This window comes from Vulpes lagopus, chromosome 5 (genome assembly GCF_018345385.1).
Source record: "Vulpes lagopus strain Blue_001 chromosome 5, ASM1834538v1, whole genome shotgun sequence".
Taxonomy (NCBI): Eukaryota; Metazoa; Chordata; class Mammalia; order Carnivora; family Canidae; genus Vulpes; species Vulpes lagopus.
The window spans coordinates 84,289,172-84,308,421 of record NC_054828.1 but is presented as its reverse complement, the minus strand read 5'-3'; the positions used below and the strand labels follow the sequence as shown (position 1 = coordinate 84,308,421).

General features: G+C 52.5%; 2 protein-coding genes across 3 annotated transcripts; both read right to left on the bottom strand.

Annotated features, from left to right (window-relative positions):
- Window positions 1-352: 352 nt before the first annotated feature.
- On the bottom strand, window positions 353-12,120 carry SMYD5 (SMYD family member 5). Of its 2 annotated transcripts, XM_041756219.1 has the most exons (13): window positions 11,999-12,120; window positions 8,188-8,296; window positions 7,297-7,436; window positions 6,719-6,840; window positions 6,266-6,335; window positions 5,549-5,653; window positions 4,703-4,765; window positions 4,409-4,479; window positions 3,988-4,094; window positions 3,545-3,601; window positions 2,629-2,723; window positions 1,904-1,974; window positions 353-1,807 (listed from the first exon to the last, which is right to left on the bottom strand). In XM_041756219.1, the coding sequence occupies exons 1-13, from the start codon at window positions 12,092-12,094 to the stop codon at window positions 1,654-1,656; spliced, it is 1,260 nt and encodes a 419-aa protein (XP_041612153.1). In that variant the 5' UTR covers window positions 12,095-12,120; the 3' UTR covers window positions 353-1,653. The 2 variants fall into 2 exon arrangements, with proteins under 2 accessions (XP_041612153.1, XP_041612154.1); XM_041756220.1 differs by lacking the exon at window positions 5,549-5,653.
- Window positions 12,121-14,121: 2,001 nt separating this feature from the next.
- NOTO (notochord homeobox) lies at window positions 14,122-18,388 on the bottom strand. Its single transcript, XM_041756980.1, has 3 exons — window positions 18,028-18,388; window positions 16,530-16,744; window positions 14,122-14,280 (listed from the first exon to the last, which is right to left on the bottom strand). The coding sequence occupies exons 1-3, from the start codon at window positions 18,386-18,388 to the stop codon at window positions 14,122-14,124; spliced, it is 735 nt and encodes a 244-aa protein (XP_041612914.1).
- Between the last annotated feature and the right edge of the window lie 862 nt (window positions 18,389-19,250).

Sequence of the window (19,250 nt, the reverse complement as noted above, 5' to 3'; positions counted from 1 at the left end):
TGACTTGTCCACGGTCCTTTAGGACCAGTGCTTAGGTGCTAATCTTGGATCCTAACAGCCTGCTTCCTGCTCAAGAACTCAGGAAGCCATAGTTCAGTCCCCTGAGAAGACTCTTCCAGTAGCCTGGTCCTGGGGATCCACACTAGAACTCAAAGGACCTGTGCTCTTGGCATTTAGAAACATTTGCACAGCAGAGTGTGGGTGCAGAGTGCAGAGAGGAGCCCAAACTAAGCTGCAGCTCCCATCTCCTGCCATCACCTGGTCTAAAGTCATGTGCCTATGCACCACCTATGTGACTGCTGGGTGTCCAGACAGCTTGTTGAGTCATTCTCCATGAAGCATTCCTGCAGAGGCCTGTCACCACTCATACTTTATTAAGAACAGTGGGCAGGCAGGGGCAAGAGGGGGGGTGGGGGGTGCTGGCTGCTGTGAAGGAGTTAAGAACCCGATATATCAGACAGGTGGGCACTAACTGGCTCATGATCTAGGACAACCTACGGGGTGGGCACCTGCCCTCCCAGAGATCCCTCAGCAGGGGGTGTGTGGCAGGCTCCCCAGGGAAGGCAGGCAAAGAAATCTCAAGTGATGGTCTATAATTCCCATAGCATCCAAACCAAGAGTGAGGGGTGGTGCTAACCAAGGGGAGGGTGATATAGTCAGGGCTTATCTCAGAAAATCTAGCCCAGCTCCTCTAGATTTCTGGAAGACTTCAATGTTCCTCTCTGAAGACCCTAAAGATGGAAATTGAGGCCAAGAGAGCCCCTCACAGACCCATGTTAAACTGGTCCCAGGGAAGCCTCTTGAGCATCCAAAATTAGGGAGCATAGGCCTGTCATGCCCCAGTGTCAGCCATGCTGCTGGAGTCCTCGGTGGGAGAGTGTGAGGAAGGGGTGATGATCCCCCACATGCCCCTCTTGAGGGAGGCAGAGGCCTCTTGCTTACCCCATGTGGCCAGCCACTGTGCCAGGGCCTGGTAGGCAAGGCACAAGGTACAGAGATTTCAGAGTCTGGGGATGGGGTTAATCTCTACTGCCCCAGATGTCCAAATAGGGGGGGTGGGGAGAAGTATCCCCCTGGTTCAGTGTCCCTGGCACAGAGCCTCAGGGAAGATGCTCTAGAGCCCTAGCTGCACCTTCCTGCCTCTCCCTGCTCTGCTAGCAGCAGGCAGTTGCCTTAGCAGCTACAAGGGTGGGAGGTGAGGAAGAAAGTAGAAGCAGCTCATCCTTTCTTCTTCAGTGCAGTCAGGCCATCCTCAGATTGCCACGTTGTTACCCCCTCTGTAGCAGGTTGGAAGGGGGAAGCCTCAGATGGACAGGTAAGCATGGCCATGGGGCCAAGGGGAAGAACAGTTAGGGCCTGACCTTGGCTGCAGCTGCTCACACCTGGAGAGTGTGTGTGTATTGTGCGGGGGCAGTTCTGAGAGGCTCAGTGATAGCATAGAGCCTGAGCCACTCAGCAGCAGTGTCTAGGGCATGAGGTCTGATGGGAAGTGAGTGCCTAGGGCCTAGGGTCCAGCCTCTGTCCTACCTTCTGGCAGAAACAGAGCTGGAATCGGGGGGAAACCAGGCAAGGGGAATGGGGAGTTCCTTCCAAGCTTCCTCTCTTGGGAGGAAGGCCCCCTTTTCCTGCGGGTCCCTTTCAGGCAGGGTGACATCACACGTCAGTCATCTCATCCCCCAGCTCTGCATCTTCTGGCTCTCCTTCCTCCTCCTCCTCTTCCTCCTCTTCCTCTTCCTCTGAGGTCACATTGGGTTCATCTGCCTCTGCCAGGCATTTGGGGCAGGAACAGACAAACAGATAGTTCTCTCTGCAGGGGATGGGGGATGGTGGTGAGGGTGAAGTCAGGCGGCCACTAGGATGGGGCCTCCCAGAGCCCAGCCACCCACCGCATCCCAGCTGGCACCTGAGGATCTTGTGGCGGCTGTGGCGGCTGCGCTCCCGCTGACAGCAGTCTAAGTAGCTGATACAGATTTCCTGGAGGGCAGAGAAGATGTGGCATCTGGCAGTCTGTGCTCTCTCTTAGATGGGAGCCTCCCCACCCACTGCCCCATCTCTACCCACTGCCCCATCTCCCAGGCGCTGGGCCCTCATCCATTTCTCTGTGCCCTCAGCAGACCACAAAGAGGCTCCAACAACTTGTGTCTGAGACAGAGAGGGAACTGTGGTTAGCCTCAGGTTATGGTTACAGGCAGTTGATGGCCAAGGTCATAGCTGGGGTCAGAGGTTATCTTGATATGATGCTACTTCCCCTGGAAGATGCATCCAGACTCTGTGTACTGTGCCCAGTCAGGACCCCAAACCCACACATTCATCCACAGCCCAAGCCACAAAGAGCCATCTCTTGCTTTCTTAGAAGAAGTCTATTTGTTGATCGAAAGGTGGCTAGGAAGAAGAATGTGGGTACACAGTTGCCCCTCAATCACTGCTCTGTGGCTTTCTGGCTATTTTGTGAAGAACTGGGGGAGGGGTGGGCTTAGAGCATAATCATGGGGAGAAAGACTCCTGTCCTGGGGCATGTGGGGATTCAACTAAACAGCCTGAACTGGGGGCCCTGGCTATCCTTTGGGGAAAACCTGCAGGGCCAACTGCCCCCTCCCCAACCCCACCCCCAGTTCCCAGCCCCTTCACCTCTCCTGGCTTGATATCCTCCAAGGCGGTGACATGCAAAAGGAAGTTGTTTTCTGGGAAAGTGGTCTCTGCGTTGGGGACACAGCTGTGGTTACCTGAAAGAGGCAAATAAGGACTGTTGACTAATAAAAATAACAGCCTCAAGGTGCAGAGCGCTGGTTCCCCATCCTTCCCTGTTCTCTGATCCCTGCTGGGGCTGCACAGATCCTGGCACCCAAGCTTCCCAACTCCCTGTCTGGGGCTCTTTCCTGAAGACCACAGAGCACAGGCACACATGCACTTACTTCCTACCCCCTCCCACCTGCCATCACTGCCCCTGCTGTCCTCAGCACTGGGCAGCTGGAGTCTCGCTTGTGTCTCCAGTGTCCCACAGGAGGAGGAGCAGGGCTATGAAAGAACTCCCGTGCCTGACCACTTAACTCAGTCCTGTCTGGTAACAGCTGAGCCAAGGCTCTCTGTGAGCCTAGTTTGGGAGGGGCAGAATGGTCCCAGAGCCTGGGAGGGGGGGCTTACAGTGAGGAAATCAGAGGGGGAGAGGCTGAGTCTGCAAAAGACAACTGTGTGAAGTGGCTCTGCTCCTCCCTGTCAGGTGCTTATGAGACTCCCCTTCTCGCCTGAGCTCCCTCCTCCCAAGGTCTTGTAACAGCCCCCTCCCGAACCTGACAGGGCAGTGGTGGTATATGCCTAGAACCAGAGTCTGTGTCATACTTTAGCACAGGGCCTGGCCCCCTGGAAGGTCTGATATATACACATATATTAAGGCATGAACAGTCCAATAAATGAATGAATAAGAAAATCCCCAAAGAAGCTCAGACTCAATCCTGCTCCTAGAGTCCTCTCCACCAGCCTACAAGGGACCAAGTAGGAGAGATGTCCTGTGGCCGTAAGGCTACCCCTCCTTAATACCGGGACTCACAGCAGCTCTGAAGCACATACAGGCCAGATCCTTCACAGTTAAGAAACTCGCCAGTTGCTGTAAGACAGTAATATTCAGATGTTATTCTGTCCATTTTACTGGGAGGAAAAGAAAACAAGGGTTATGAGGATAGGCACTGGGTCTACTGTCTTGCCACTAGTCACTACCATTTCACCTGACCTTGCTTCTTGGAGGCACGAGCTTGCTTTCCCATAAATGGTATCACCTTAGTTGTCCAGGACCCCCCAACCCTCAGGACTGAGCCTCTGTATGGATCTTGGGGTCATGGCTTATCTCTGTGTCCTGTGGATAGATCTCCAGTTTCTCATAGGCACATAGGGATTAGCTTCCCCAACTGTTCGCTTAGAACTCCCTCAGGGGAAGACTGTATCTGAATGGGGGGCATCCAAGGTTGGGTGAGACCAAGGCTCCATCTCACCAACCTGCCTCGATGTCCTTGTACAGCTGGTCAATGAAGGCGTCCAGCTGCTCTCGGTCCTGAGGCTTCAGTTCCAGAGCATCACAGGCATGGACCCACTGGCTCAGGGAGCTGGGGGTCCCAGGCATCCATGGTTGGAGAAGAGGAGGCCCAGCTCACAGGACTCTCCACCTCCAGGCAAGTTAAGCCCACTTCTTTTTCCGGAGCAGAGGCCCATCTTCCCCAAAAGACCAAGGCTCCCAAGAGCAAATTTTACCACCTGAGCCTTTCTGCCTCCCACCACTGCATCCAGTCCAGCGCTTGGGCCACAGAATTATACCTTATCCACCCTAATCTTGAAAGGAGATGTGGCTACCTTCCTCTGTCAATCTCCCACCTCAGCCCTGAGAGACAAGTTCAATAGCTTTGGAACATTCCCTCCTAACCTGGTCCCAATTCCTTGGCCATTGGTCCCAACAAGAGCAAAGAGAGACCGGAATCCATCTGGTGTGAACCACTGTGGGGAGAAAGAAAAATAAGTGCACAGACTACAATCACTCACTTTTCTTCCTGATACAACTCTCCATTTAGGAAGTCTTCTGTGAGTCAGTCCCATCCCAACTTCATACCAAGTCAGCTCGGGCTTAGCTCTTCAAGTAGGAGATGCTGACCTGGTTGCTCCTGGGGAGCTGGAACGGGTAGGAGGCCACTGGTCCCACCTTCCCCAGGCACTCACTCACCTGGCTGAGTGCCTCCTCATAAAGGGCCTCTGTGAAGAGCCTCCGTAGAAGTTCCAGCTGGCCCTGGTGTGGGGGAAGCAGGGAGAGACTTGTGTTCCTGGGGATTTGCCATTAGCACCCAGGCAGGGCCCAGAAGACCAGGTAAGGGAAGGAAAAGGGCCAGCTCTGTAGAATGAGCTTTCTCTGAAGACAAAGGAAGGCCACAGAGTCCTTATTTCCAAAGAACCTTGGCAGTCTGGTGGATGTTTCCAACCCAGGGTGGCGAAGCCAAACTCCTCCCTATTCTCCAGCGCTTGTACCAGGAGGGCTGAGGCAACCTTGCCTGGAATGTCTGTCCTTACCACCATCTTCCAGGCCACCTGACCTGGCCTCCGGGCCAGCCTGACTCCCTACTCCTGTCCCCAGAATGAATGTAGGAAGGCCTACCCCAGCTGTCCTTTCAACCCTGCCTGTGCTTTCAGGCAGCTCATGCCTGGGAGTCTGCTATCCTCCTTGGGTGGGAGTAGGTACTCAGCACACGGGCAGCTAAAATTCTTCTGTTTCACACTGCTCCCTCACCCTAGGGACCCCCAGCCCGTTTTTCTCCGTTGTGACTGACCTGCCCGCTGCTATCCTGAGATTCTGCTTTATTATGTCAGGGCACCCAATCCTTCCTTCCTCTGTCATCATCCTACTTCTCAACCCTTGGTCCATGTTAGGTCACAAAGTTAAATAGTGGCAGGAATATAGGTCCTAGGCTCTACCCTCTTCCTGTGGCTGGGAAGGGACCAAATGTGCAGCTCCCGTCAGGCAGCCACAGAACCTTCAAGGCTATTGGGGGTGGGGGGATCACAGGCAAAGACTAACCTTGAATTTGTCCCCCAGGAGTTTGTGGACAATTTCCTCCTCCTCATTGGCTGTTTTATTACAGAACTGGGAGAAAAGCCTGATCCAACGATCTTTATCCTTAGCCTGCAGTGAACAAATAGTCATGTTCACATATGCCCGTACATGCATGCATGTGCACACATGGACTTGGGGACGCCTGCCTCCTCGCTGCCCCCTGTGCCCCGGAGGGAGGGTAGGCTGTGATTCTAAAGCCCCTGCCATCAGGGAAACACCAGCACATATGAGATTCTTGGTAGACCCTTCCTTGGCCTGGGAACTTCCTCCCCTCCCTGCCCACACCCAGCCATCTCCCCAATGGGGCCAGGCTAGCCAGTGTAACACTTAGGAAAGCAGGAGGATGAGGCTGTGGAGCTTCAATGTTAATAGAAGGTGTTGGAGTGGCTCCTCTCACTTTACATGTGAGGCACAATCCTGAAAAAGTGGCACCTATAAGCTGAGTACGTGACCTGCTGCTGTATAGGACACCCTGTCTTAGACTAGAGGCTGCAGGAAAGATGTCTCCTGCCAGGCTTATGGTTAGCTGCTCCTGATTTTACATAGCGCATAGCTCTCCTCTGGGAAGCCCAGGGGGAGCTCTTCATCCAAGTCAGGGTTTTGAGATGAGTGGGGGAAGACTGTGGCCAAGGGGCAAATGAGGTCAGAACTGGCTTCCCTGGGAGGGATGGGTGGACTCACCTGCTTCACTGTGGCCACCATCCGGGCCATCAACATGATGCTTGCAGTCTCAGGGGGGTAGTGAACACTCCTGGGGTGAAAGAAAAAGATCTGGCCTAGAAATTCCCTTTCCAGTAGCTGCATTCAGGGAAGCCCAGTCTGATTGCTATGGAGAATCCTTCCTACCAGCTCCATTTATAACCAAAGAGAGGAAGTCATTGGCAAGGATGTGGGCAGGACTTTACATCCCTAGGGGCTCAATGGGGCTCTTCCTGGGAGTGTATACAATACTGAGGGTGGCGGGACTGGTGGCTCACATTGAAGGCAGGGGATTGGGTGATGTGACTTCTGTTAAACCCTAAGAATGGAGGAAAAATCAGGGGGATGGCAGTTTAAGACAGATGACTGCATCTGCTGATCTCAAGCAGGCAGGCAAAGAGGGAAGATAAACGGAAGAGATGAAATGCTACCTACCTCCATGCCTCCTGCAGCTTATTGAGAGGATGCAGGGGGTCATCCTGAGAGGGCCCTGGGCACAGGACCTGATGATATTGCTCGGCAGCTGCCAGTCGACATTCTGCACTGCAGTACATCACCTGGATGAGTGGGTGGAGGTCAATACCCTAGGATCTGGCCATGGTATGAGGCACAGACATTCCTCAGTGGTACTCACCTGCACTAACTGTGTTCCTTCTATGAATAGCCCCTAAGCAGTAGCTCTGTGGCATCATGAGCAGAAAGCATATAGTGTCCTGGGAGCATGTGAGAAGCGCACCCAGGCTTGTTAAACTATGGGAAGGAGAGAGCTTTCAGGTAGAGGGAAGAGCCCCTGCCAACGTCCTGGGACGAGGGCAAGTTCTCATCAGACCTATTTTCTAGACAGCGGGACTGGGGTAGGGAGGACACAAATGGAGCAGTAACTGAGTCTTTTGAATGTCTTCCCCTACATTATGGCTCTCAGGGGCCGTGACTTGCTCATGGTACTCACAGAGGACTTCAGCTAAGGCCTCTCCCCCAGCTCCCTTCCATGTGTACTCCCCAGGGATGCTCACCTGACAGTGGGGACAGTTCTGGTGGAGGTCCTTGCGCACAGCACACAGCTCAGGGTGAGGCAGAACCTGGCCTGGTTTCCCAGTCAGCCTCTGGGCATTCTCCTCTGCCTTCTCCAGTGCCCGAAGGCAGTGGTCACAAGCTGAGGGAGAGAGCCACACAGGACAATGTAAGTAGTGTCTTTAGGACAGGAGCCATGTTTTGTCTTTTTCACAGCAGCATCTCTAGGGCTAAAAATAGTGGCTGGTACATGGTAAGTGCTCAGCAGACATTTGGGAAGTGAATGAACAACCGTGTTAAAGAACAGAATGAGTGAATGATTTCACAGGCATTCCAACGCTGATCGGTTTTCTTCCTTCTCTGGAGTTCCACCCCTCCTGTCAGGCTCTCCCCCCTTCCCAATGGGACTGAGTCTGTGGGGCTCTCCTCCTATCCCCTCAGAATGTGCTTTCCTCACATTCTGCAGCCAAGTGACCTCCTTTCATGTTTGTCTGTAGCCTAAGTGTGAAAAAAGCATATGGCTGGAAAAACTAAGTGCATTCTACTTGCTTCTGACCCCTAACTCAGCCTGTTTTGACCACAGGGCCCGTGGCCCTCTCTTGGAGGGGTGCTCTTTGGCACAGAGCCCTTTGGCATGACACACATCCCCCGTACTCTGACTCAGACTGAGTTCCACCTGAGTGACAGTCCTCCCCCAGGGAGCAGACTGGAAGAGCCCCTCTACCACTCATTCGCAGTCCCAAATGCCCTGACACTAGACAGCAGCATGGTTCTCAGGAACAGTTCTCCAAGGGAAGATGAACTTTCCTCCCAACACCTGAACTCCCAGAGACCCCAGAGACACAAAGACAGCTAGGCCCAGCAGCCATGAGAAGTGGACAAGATGTGCTCACCTCGGTAGCGATAAAGTGCATTCCAGAGAAACTGTGCAGCCACCAGGGGCCGTTCTACAAAGACGGTCTCCCCCTTCCGGATCAGTTGTGTGGCAAACAGCCCCTTTCCCTACCGGGGAGAAAAAGGAATAGGATGGCCATAAAGAGAGAAAGAGGACACTGCTCCAAGGATTCCCCGAGGGCTGCCCAGCATCACCCCCCATTCACCTCCCTCTCAGGAAAAGTCTTCTGCCTTGGGAGGGTTGGTAGAACATGGTCAGCATCCCCTCATAACTGCCTCCTCTGACCTACTTTCAGCCACACTTCTGTCAGCCTGTTCAGAGCAGAGGAACTGGGATGCGGAGGGAGCCGCCATGTCAGTCAGAGGAGGAGAATTTTTGGAAAGGCCAGAGGAGTACCGAGGCTCCTGTACCAGGAGGTGGTAATGACAGGGTGGTCTTCTTGGAGTCACCCATGTGCCCCTCTCCAGGATCCTGGCAATGATACTGCTGCTAAGGATTGCAGAGGACTCCTATGCCACAGTAGACGGAAGCCTAGTTGGGGGAGAATGTGCTGTATTCCCCTGGTCAGTGGGGTACTCACAGGACACAAGTTCTCAGTGTTACACTGAAAGGAATGACAAATTCTAGCATCAACCCTAATACTACTTGCTGTGAACCTTGGAGCCAACTGCTTCACTTCTTTGCATCTGTTTCGCATATGAAAATTATAACAATACCTATGGTAGTTTCCAGGATGCACCTCAACCCAAGCTCACCTTATGAGCTTTAGCTTCTTACTACTCAAAATGAGGTAATGGATGGGCAACAAGGGCATCATCTGGAAGACTTAGAAATGCAGAATCTCAGGCCCCACCCGAGACCTGCTGAAGCAGAATGTGCATTTTAACAAGATGCTCAGATGATGCACATGCATGTTAAAGTCTGAGGCACTGTGGTCTAAAGCACTGTATACAGCCTGTAAGACATGAAGGTGATGCAGAGGGGCTCAGGAGATAGCCCCAGAACCCAGGCAGTTACTGGCCCTGCTGGGCACTTACTCTGGAGGTACACTTAGAGAAGAGGGGAAATGCCCCTGACAGCACTGAGTTGTCACAAAAAGAGAAGGAAGGAAGGAAGGAAGGAAGGAAGGAAGGAAGGAAGGGAGGGAGGGACATAGCAGTGAGACGTCCCATCATGTGCCCTCTTAGGTAGCTCCCAGTTTCCTTCTAGCATTGGCACTATGGCTAGATAGCAGAACCTCCCAAAGTCAGAGAAGCAGGAATGTGTAAACCAGGATGGCCTGGAGCAACCCATGAGCTACAGATCTCAACCCTGAATACTCTGGGAGCTCTAAGTGCAGAGTAGGACAGCTGGACAAAACCTCTTGCCAAAGCCATTGATGTATCCTTGGTTGTCTTCTTGGAACCCCACCTCCGTGCCTTTTAGCGCCAGACCCAATCTAGCAAAATGAAAAGATGGCCTTCTTCAATGGGACAAAGGGATATCAACATGGACCCACATTATCGCTGACAATCTCAAATCTCAACATTGGGTAAATAACAATGTCTTTCTCTCTCTTTCTGGAGGACCGAATGCAGAAAATATTTAGTCATCAAAACAAAGGGAACAGAATCAGAGCTGGTTCCTTTATGAAACCACTCATCCCCCCAAACATAAGACAGTGTTTCAAGAAAAGCAGCTCTCATTTTTATTACCAAGACGCTTGGAGAGAAGTAAACCTGAATGCAAAGGGCATAAATTTGCAAAGATATTTCCAATTTGAAAAAATACATTTTAGAAAAAATATTGTGCAAAATTCTACGACTATGTAGTAAATTTTAAAAGCTTTACTAAATGGATAATTTTCTAGAAAAATATAAATCACCAAAACTGAATTCAAAAGGAAGAAAGCCTAGACAAAGAAGCAGTGCCGATTATCTGGTTGACCTGCACCAGTATGGCACTCTGGTTGGCATCCATCATCTTTGGTCAGACACTATCATGTTCTGATTGGTACTGTCCCTGGCACAGTAATTGGTCAATCTTTAAAAGATTGCTCTGGCAAATATCCAGAAAAGCAATAGAGAAAATAGTAAAAAACAACTCCCATGTGAGGCCCCTAGTCCATATGGTTTATGACCCACCTCTCTCAAGCCAAAGAATAAGTAATTCTTATGCTATTTTAACTATTCAGTAACAGAGAAAAATGGGAAGCTTCTCCATTTTACCAAAAAACAAGTATAACTCTGATGTGGTAATTTGAGGAAGATAGCACAAAGGAAAAACCTCACAAATCAATCTCGCTTGATGAATATTGATGTAAAAAGCTTGGCATAATCCATCTTGTCACCATGGCTGGGTGGGTGTGTGATTTTCTCCAGCTGCAGATCAGGTGTGGGCATGGAGAGGGTGGCCAGCTTATTCTTCTAGGGGTGGGGTTTGATAGAGGGCTGGGAAAGGTCAAGTGGACAAGCAGAATGGCTGATGTGATGAAGTGAGAGGAAGAAGGGAAGAGAGGAGGGGCTGAGACGGGGTGCAGTGAAGGGAAAGGTGACTATCTTTGTGTGCTAGGAGTGATAGAACCCAGACACCATCAAACTATGACCTAGTCAAGAACCCCAGAGGCCTGTGGTGGATATGGAAATGTGAGCAGCTGAGAACACCAAGGATATAGGGGAGCTGCTTTATCATGGAAGGAGAGGAATGCTCCAGATGTGTCTTGGAATGGGAAGAAGGCAATAGTGGGTTGGGCTGGGGAGATCAGGAGGCAGATGACTAGAAGGCTGACCTCTTGGGCAGGGTCCAGGAATACACACAGCCATTACTCATGATAAATTATTCAACTTCCTCAGTAAACAAAGAAATGTATATGAAAGTGATACCATTTTCCACATATCACTTGGCAAAGTTAACTGGGAGAGAAAACACTCTGCTGAAGGGAACAAAAGGATGTGTGCACAGAAATTGAGCTTCAAGACCTCTGACCTCAGAGATGAAAAAATAAAATACAACATACAAGTCCACAAATAAGTAGTTGGTTGAATAACTGCGTCCATCCCGTGAAACAGCTCTTAAAAATACGTAAAAATTTTAAAAAATTAAAAAAACAACAACGTAGAAATAGGTTTATTGATGTGATTTACTGCTGCATCAGACAGCGATCTAAAATTGTAATTTTAATATTCACATATTTGTACATAGTACAGGATTGAGTGATTTTTACTTTCTCTTTCCTTACATGCATTTTCGGTATTTTTTTCTATAACTTTTAAAACACGATAATCTAACGACAAAATTACGTCACGCTCCTATTTAAACGCTTCAAATGCTCCCAGGGGCTTCGAGCTCTGGTCCAAATTTCTTAGCATCCCAAGGCCTTTCATGGAAGGTCCTAGTCTCCCTCCACACCCTACCCCCAAATCTCACTTAGAAAGATCCCTGAGGGCCCAGGCTTGTTTCTACCTCAGTTCCCTCCGCTCAGCTTGTCCCCGCCCACCACCCCCGGGGCCCAGCCTGGCGCGTAAGCCCCGGCGCCCCGCGTCCCCTACCCCCGGCCCTGCGTGGAGCGGCGGGAGTAGGGCCGCCGGCGGGCGCTCCGGGTTCCGCGGAAAGGGGGAGCGAACGGAGACTTCGGAGCCCCCGATCCACCGCGTGACCTCCCCGGAAGCCTTCGCGCGGGGACAGACAGGGAGCCCCCGGGCCGCGAGTAGGGAGCGAGCCGCCGAGTCCGAGCAGCACAGGAGCTTCTAGGCTCCGGGCCTGGGATCCCACGTGGCTGTCTCCATGGCCGGACAGAGTGGGGGCTCCCGGCGGCTCTGCCTTGGCCTTACCTTAGCGCTGCTTACGAAACGGACTTCCACCGCGACCCGGGCCTTGCCCGCCACGCCCACGCAGAAGGAGAACACGTCGCCCATGGAGGCCGCCATCTTGGGCGCGCCTCCGCCTTCTGACCCTTGACCTCGCCTCGACCCGGGAGGCCCCGCCCTCTCCGGCCCCGCCCCCGGCGTGTGTGTCTCAGAAGGCGTGAGGGTTTGCGCTCTAGGGAGTCCGAATTTGGATCCCTTTAATCTATGTTTAGGTCGATTGGCTGGATGTAGCTGGGTCTGCCTTTGTGTTTTACATCTGTGCGCTTTTGCGTCTGTGTCTCCGTACGTACCTGTGTGTGTGTAGTTTTGATGTATCTGTGTACAGTTCGTGTTTTTGTGCCTGTTGTCTCTCTCCACCCAGCGGCCTGAGTCCAGCGCTCTTCGGACCCAGCCGAGGGGTGGGACAGCAGCCGGCCGATTTCTACCGTCTCGGATCTACTTGAAAGGAAGGACTAGCTTACTGCACCTATCCATCCTACTCAGTCGGGTGCAAGAATTCCCTTTTCCTTAGGCCTTCTACGGCAGATCAAGCTGGAATTGTGCTTCTCTCAGCCCCTAAAGGGGTTTAGGGACCTTGAAGCCTAGGGGTGGTGGAAGAGGGTACATGGTAGACCTCAGGTCTGAGGACCCCTGAAATTGTATGCATAAGTAGTGTCATATGCACATTGTCCTGGAAACCGAAGAGGGGCCTGTTTTCTCATTCAGGACCCCAAGAAGCTGAAACCACTGACTTAAAGCATCTATTCCCACAGCCAAGCCTGATCACCATGCCTTTTTGTCCTCCAATTGATTCTGCGCTCCTTGAAAAGGGACGTTTGTCTGTTCTGTTATGGTCTCATGGTGACACTGGGGGATTGGGTAGAGCCCAGTAACTGCTGAACAGGTTAACTTGATTTTTTTTTTTTATTTTTAAAAAGTTAAATCAATTGAAGAGGCAGGTGCTAGAAGAGGTAGATGCAGCTGGATCCCTTTGATTGAGGGAGTTGACTTTGGGTCCAGCATTAGGAAGGATTTCCCTTAAGACTGGGAGAGAGAAGGGTTCTTGGGGCTAGACCCTGGCCTCTCTGAAGCCTGTGACCTAGTGTCTAGGAGAGGCTGGTCTACCACTACCTTGGAAGCATGTGGTTTTCCAGGGCGACCTCTGCTCCCTGCCTTTCCTCTTTCCTTCAGAACACTGCCAACAGCAGTGGGGACCATGCCTTCTCTCACCACGAGGTGGCAGGGCAGGCCTCTTTTCACCAGCTCACCTCACTATGGAGAAACCATCCTAGGTTCTAAATCAATACCCTTAACAGAGGCCCGTCCAGGAATGAAGAAAGCTAGAAAAATCAGGTCTGGAATTGCTGGTGACTGGCCTCACATGGGTAGACTATCAGCAGGTTTCTTATAGAAAAACTTAGCAGCTTCCTGGGAAGGAAAGCAGATCATGAGGTAAGATCTTGAAGGGGGAGAAGTTATAACTGTCTCCTGGAAATAAGCAGAGTTGGTGACAAAATGCCTGCCTTGGCAAAGGTAGAGCCAAATTTCTCTATTTTATGTAATGGTGGAGAGGAATGAGGGTGGATAACTATAGGGGAAAAGATGGTGGCCAGGGTAGCATGCCTGCTTCTACTCAGGCAGATGGGGCTGAGCTACTGAAAGTGGTAATAGTTCAGACAAAATAAGAAAACTTTGGGAAACTCCATGAAGGCAAGTAGGCAAAACAGTTTACCTTTCCCTCTTTGCTCCCGACTCCACCACCTTCAGAGGGCAAGAGGCTTCTAGGCCCAGACACTGATTCAGGGAGGCCCCTTCTCAGCCAGGCCAGGTCAGTAACAGATGAAATACCTGGAGAGGCCAGTTCTGGTGTAAGCACCACACCGGAACGCAGATTTCCCCAGGTGAAGGAAATCTAAAAACCTTAACAGTTACTGAATACTTAGCACCCAGTCTGGTACACTGTAACAGCTTTACAGACATCCTGTCAGCTCTGGGAGGACTAAGTTGTTAATGCACCCATTACACAGATGAAGAAAAAGGCCTCAGTAGTTCCAGTTAGTTCCCCCAAGAAGAACTAGCCCAGATGGCCTTGGGCTCTGTCCCAGTCCTCAGCTGTCCACTCCTGACTCAGTGTCTTCTCTCTGTATGCTGTTGTCAGAGCTGCTGGAGGGCTCATCCTGGGGGGCAGCCACGGCAGATACAGCTGGCAGCTTCAGCCTTTGCTGCTTCTGATACTTGACCCTGCGGTTTTGGAACCAGACCTTCACCTACAATCAGAGGCAATGGTCACAGGCTGGAATATGACCAGAAGCTCCCCTGATCCCCCCCCCCCCCCCCCCCCGCCCGACACACAGTGACAACTGCTCTTTGGGCCCACATTCGCTCTTTTATATATGTATGTATTCTAGAGAGGCAGAGATCTAGGCAGAGGGAGAAGCAGACTCCCTGCGGGGAGTCTGATACAGGACTGGATCCCAGGACCCCGGGATCACACCCTGAGCTGAAGGCAGATGCTCAACCACTGAGCTCCACAGGCATCCCTGCTCTTTCTTCTAACAAAGCATCTCCTCCCAAACACCTTTCCCTATAATTTCAGACACCACTTGTTCATTCAACAAATATTTATTGAGCTCCTGTTATGTACTAGGTACCATCCTAGGTGATGGTGATACATGGTGGAGCAATAGAGCTATGGTCCCTGACCTCATGGAACTCACAGTCCAGAGAAAGGAAAATAACAAACATGGAAACAAAGAAATACATAAACACAAATGGGGGTTTGAGCCTCCTTGAGGAACCAGCACTTAAGCTGAGGTTGAAGGATAAGAGGCTGGTTTAATGGGGACAGAGAAAAGCAGGCTGGAACAGGGGACGACATGTAGGAAAGTGTGGTGTGCTTGAGGACCAGAAAGGAGGAGAGCACGGCTGAAGTATCTGAGACGGAGATGGGGAAGTGAAGGAAGGGAAAATGAGAGGAGTCAGCAGAGGTCAGATCACCTAGGACCATGGAAGCTATGTGAAGAATATAAAAGGAGATGAAGAAAGATGGCTGAGAGACTACTGCAGTGATCCAGAAATAAGCTGGGATTGGGATGAACTAGGGGCAATGGAGAAAACTGAAGTGATCCTGTATTTTGAAGGTACAGGTGACAAGGCTTGCTGATGGACTGGAGGTAGGAGAGAAGGAGGAATCTAGGATGACTTGGTATTTTGAGCAATTGGATGGATGATGGAGCCATGAGTTAGGGAGAGGAACAGATCTGGAGAGGGAAAAGGTCAAGAATTGAGGTTTAGGTTTGTTAAGTTTGAAATGCCTACCCAGAAGACATCCAAGTGGAGATCTCAAGAAGGTAGGTAGATGTACAAGTGAGAAAAAAAGGAGTGGGGACGCCTGGGATGCTCAGTGGTTGAGCATCTGCCTTTGGCTCAGGCCATGATCATGGGGCCGTTGGGGATCGAATCCCGCATCGGGCTCCTTGGAGGGAGCCTGCTTCTGCCTGTGTCCCTGTCTCTCTCTGTATGTCTCTCATGAATGGATAAATAAAATCTTAAAAAAAAAAAAAAAAAAGAAAAAGAAAAAAGGAGTGGGTGGAGATATAAATCTGGGAGTTGTTGGCTTATAGATGGTATTTAAAACCGTGGGGATAAGGACGCCTGGGTGGCTCAGCAGTCGAGCGGCTGCCTTCGGCTCAGGGCATGATTCTGGGGTCCTGGGATCGAGTCTCACATTGGGCTCCCCACCAGGATCCTGCTTCTCCCTGTGCCTGTGTCTCTCATGAATAAATAAATAAAATCTAAAAAAAAAAAACAAAAAACAAACAAACAAAACTGTGGGAATATATGAGATCAGCTGGGGAGACAAATTTGAGGTCACAAAGAGAAGAGTACCCCTACAGAGATGACAGAGAAGTGGCCAGAGAGCTGGTAAACCAAGAATGTGGTATCCAGAAGCCAAGGGAAGTGTGTGTCAATAGAGAAGGTGCAGTCAACTGAATAAGAGGAGGACAGCATCTGCTGAGTTTGGCAACCTGGAGGTCATTAAGGGACCCGGAGGAGAAGTTCCGATGGAACAGTGGGGAAAGAATTCATATTGGAATGAGTTAAGCAGATGGGAAATGAGGACACAGTGACTATAACAAGTTCTTGGGAAGTCTGCCTATGAAAAGAGCAGAAAAATGGTGTAGTGGCTAGAGGAGAATATGGAGATCAAGGGAATGTTTGTTACTATTTTTAATATTTTGTCCTTGAACATACTTAATTTCACTGTCAGCTTCTTTTTTTTAACATGGAAACAGAGTTCTAGATTAATATCTAGATTGTGTGTCATTCCCATAATGTGGTTTCAAATGGGACTATTTTGCTCATTCATGTAGGGAGTGTGCCAAAGATTATGGCTTGCCTCCCCCAGTGGCCTGGCCCAGAGGCAGAGGGTCCATGTCTCCCCCCAACCTCACCCAGGGCCTTCTGGTCTGCCTCCATGTACAGCCATGGTCCTGCAGCAGTCCCCTGCTCTCACCTGATTCTCTGTAAGGTTGAGCCGGGCTGCTAGCTGAGCTCTCTTCTTCCCCACAAGATTGTGCTGCTTTGTAAAGACGTTCTCCAACTCTTCCAGCTGCTTCAAGTTAAACATAGTCCGAACCCTCTTTTGGGGTCTCTCAGTGTCCTGAAGTTCCTCTGCTGCAGCCCAGTCTGGGGTACCCCAGAAGCCTGAGCAGTGAGCCAGCTCTAAGCCTAAAGAGCATATGTACACACACACAGACACACACAAACAATATGCATAAAATACCTCTGGAAGCATAGAGATTGGTATCCTTGGCTGCTTGTGGGGTGGGGTTAACCAGGTGACTGGGGAACAGGAATGTTAAGGGAAATTCTCTAACTTAAACATTTTGAAGTTTGAGCTGTATGAATGTAATAACTATGCAAAAACGAACTTGAAAATGAGATCACTGTAACATAAGATGGTAAACTGCAATTCAGAGCTCCGCAGTGTGAGGAGGTTAAGGAAAAGTGGCTTGGAGCCATGCGCACCTCGCTCAGATGCAGTGGCATGAATTTGGATGGGGTAGAGAGCCTAGAATGAGGGTGGGGTGGAGAACGCCCAGCTGAAGGGGGAAACGCAGAATGGAGAGAGCCCAGGGAGTAGGCACCAGGTAAAACTGTTACATGGATCTTGGTAACGAGTTGACAAGGCTTGCACTAACTTTGCTCAGGGGTAGGTGGGAAAGTATGAATCAGATTGCCAAAAATGGCAAAGGCTCCTGTAGGTGGATGTTAACGCTAGAGAACGTTAGGGAAACAGTTCAATTCTCTTTGGGATGGATGGATGGATGGATGGATGGATGGATGGATGGGTGGATGGAGATGCGTGGTTGGATGCATGGACGGATTTATTTATTTGGATTGAAGTGCCTGCGCCGCACCGCCTGAGGTCCCCCTCTAAGAGCGCCACAGGCCAGCAGGCTCGGAGCAGTTCAGCGCGGAGCCTAAGCTCCCCCGGCCGGCCGTGAGCTGCGGGGGCGGCTCTGGGGTCCGGGAACTTGTCCGCTCCTCCCAGCTCCTCGCTGAACCTCACCACCGCAGCAGCCGCTTCGCCCAGATGAAACGGGGCCGTCCGTTCCAGGGAAGAGAGCTGCTTTGGGGATGAGCGTGCGCTACCGAGCATGTTATCCGAGGGCGTGGAGGGAGCGAGAGACGGTCGACCCCTTCGGAAGGGCCGCTCTGCAGCCCAGGGCTGGCCGTGGCCGCGTCTTCCGAGGCCCGCTCTGCACCCGCGCGGCACCGCATCGCCCGCCGCGCCTCCCTGCTCAGCAGCGCGCGTGGGGGGCAGCTCGCGCGGCGGTCACCTGGTCTCCGCCAGTCCCTCTCGCGGGCCTCAGGCCGCACCGCATGGCCACGGGGCACGGGGCCCCGCCCCGCCCCGCCCGTGCGTGGCTCTCAAACTCAGGGACTTCTCCCCTGCCGTGTGCCCACCGTCGCGGCTTCCACGCGCCCGCCGCCCCGCCGCCCCGTACCTGTGACGCCGAGGCCCCGAAGGCCGCAGCAGGGAGCCAGGCGGAGCCCGGGCCGGGGCGGCTGGGGGCAAGGCTGGAGGAGACCCGCGCTCAGGTAGGCGGGCAGCCACGTCGCGGGAAACCCGGAGGGCGCGGGGCCGGGCCGCGGGGCGGCGGGCGCGCGGCGGGCGGGGCTGGCCAGGATGGCCTCGACGGAGAAGGACGAGTCGAGGCGCCCGGGAGCTCGGGGCGTGCCTGGGCCTGGGGGGCGGCGCGGGAGCGCGGGCGGCCGGGGCGCGCGGGAGCCGCCTGAGCGCGGGGGCTGGTCCCGAGCGCCGGGGGGAGCGGGCGGCCGGCGGGCTCGCGGCGCCGAGCTGGGCATGGCGCGGCCCCCGCCCGGGCGGACGCTGGGAGAGGGGCCGGGGCCTGTGGGCGGCCGTGCGGGAGCGCGGGAGGCGAGGGGAGCACCCGGCCTGGGAGGGAGGCCCCAGCCGAGGGCTAGGATCTGCATGGGGCGGGCGGGGCGGGGCGGGGCGGGGCGCAGACCCCCCAGAGCCCGCGCACGCCTCCCAGGCTAGTTGGGCGCTGCCTCCCTTCCTCCGCGTTTGAGTCTGCGCGCCCCGGCGCGGTGGGAGAGGGCCTGGGCTCGCTGGGGCGCGCGGTGAGCCGCCGCCTGGCCACCGGGCGCCTTCGGGCCTGGGCTTATCCTTGCGCCGTCTTCGAAGCAGAAGCGCCAGCCAGATTCGCCTGCGACTAAGCACTTTAAAAAATAATAATAATAAAATAAATAAATAAATATATTTATTTATTTATTTTAAATATCTTGATAAATACGGTGAAAACAAAATTTCCCATCCGGCACCCCAGAACACGGGGTGTGGGGAGCCCCCTGGCACCAGGACCCTGGTTCCGCACCAGGACCCTGCGTGGAACTGCCAGAGATGATTCCAACTTGGAGGTGCTGCTTCTTGGCCCCCCATTTGTATAGTGGGCATGTGTGTCAAGTTTTCTCATTTTATTTTTTTGCGTAACAAAGCCAAACTCCATTCCCGAACACCTTTCCACTGTGGCTCTGAGGAAGCCTCAACACAGTGCCCTCTCCTGCCCAAGACCAGAGGTCCCAGTACCCCGCTGGGTCAGGGGAGAGGCAGAGCAGGGAGGGGGGCTTCCTCGTTTCTTTCAAACGAAAAACATAACCTTATTTTTCTTCACAAAAGCAAAAAAAAAAAGAAAGAAAAAAGAAA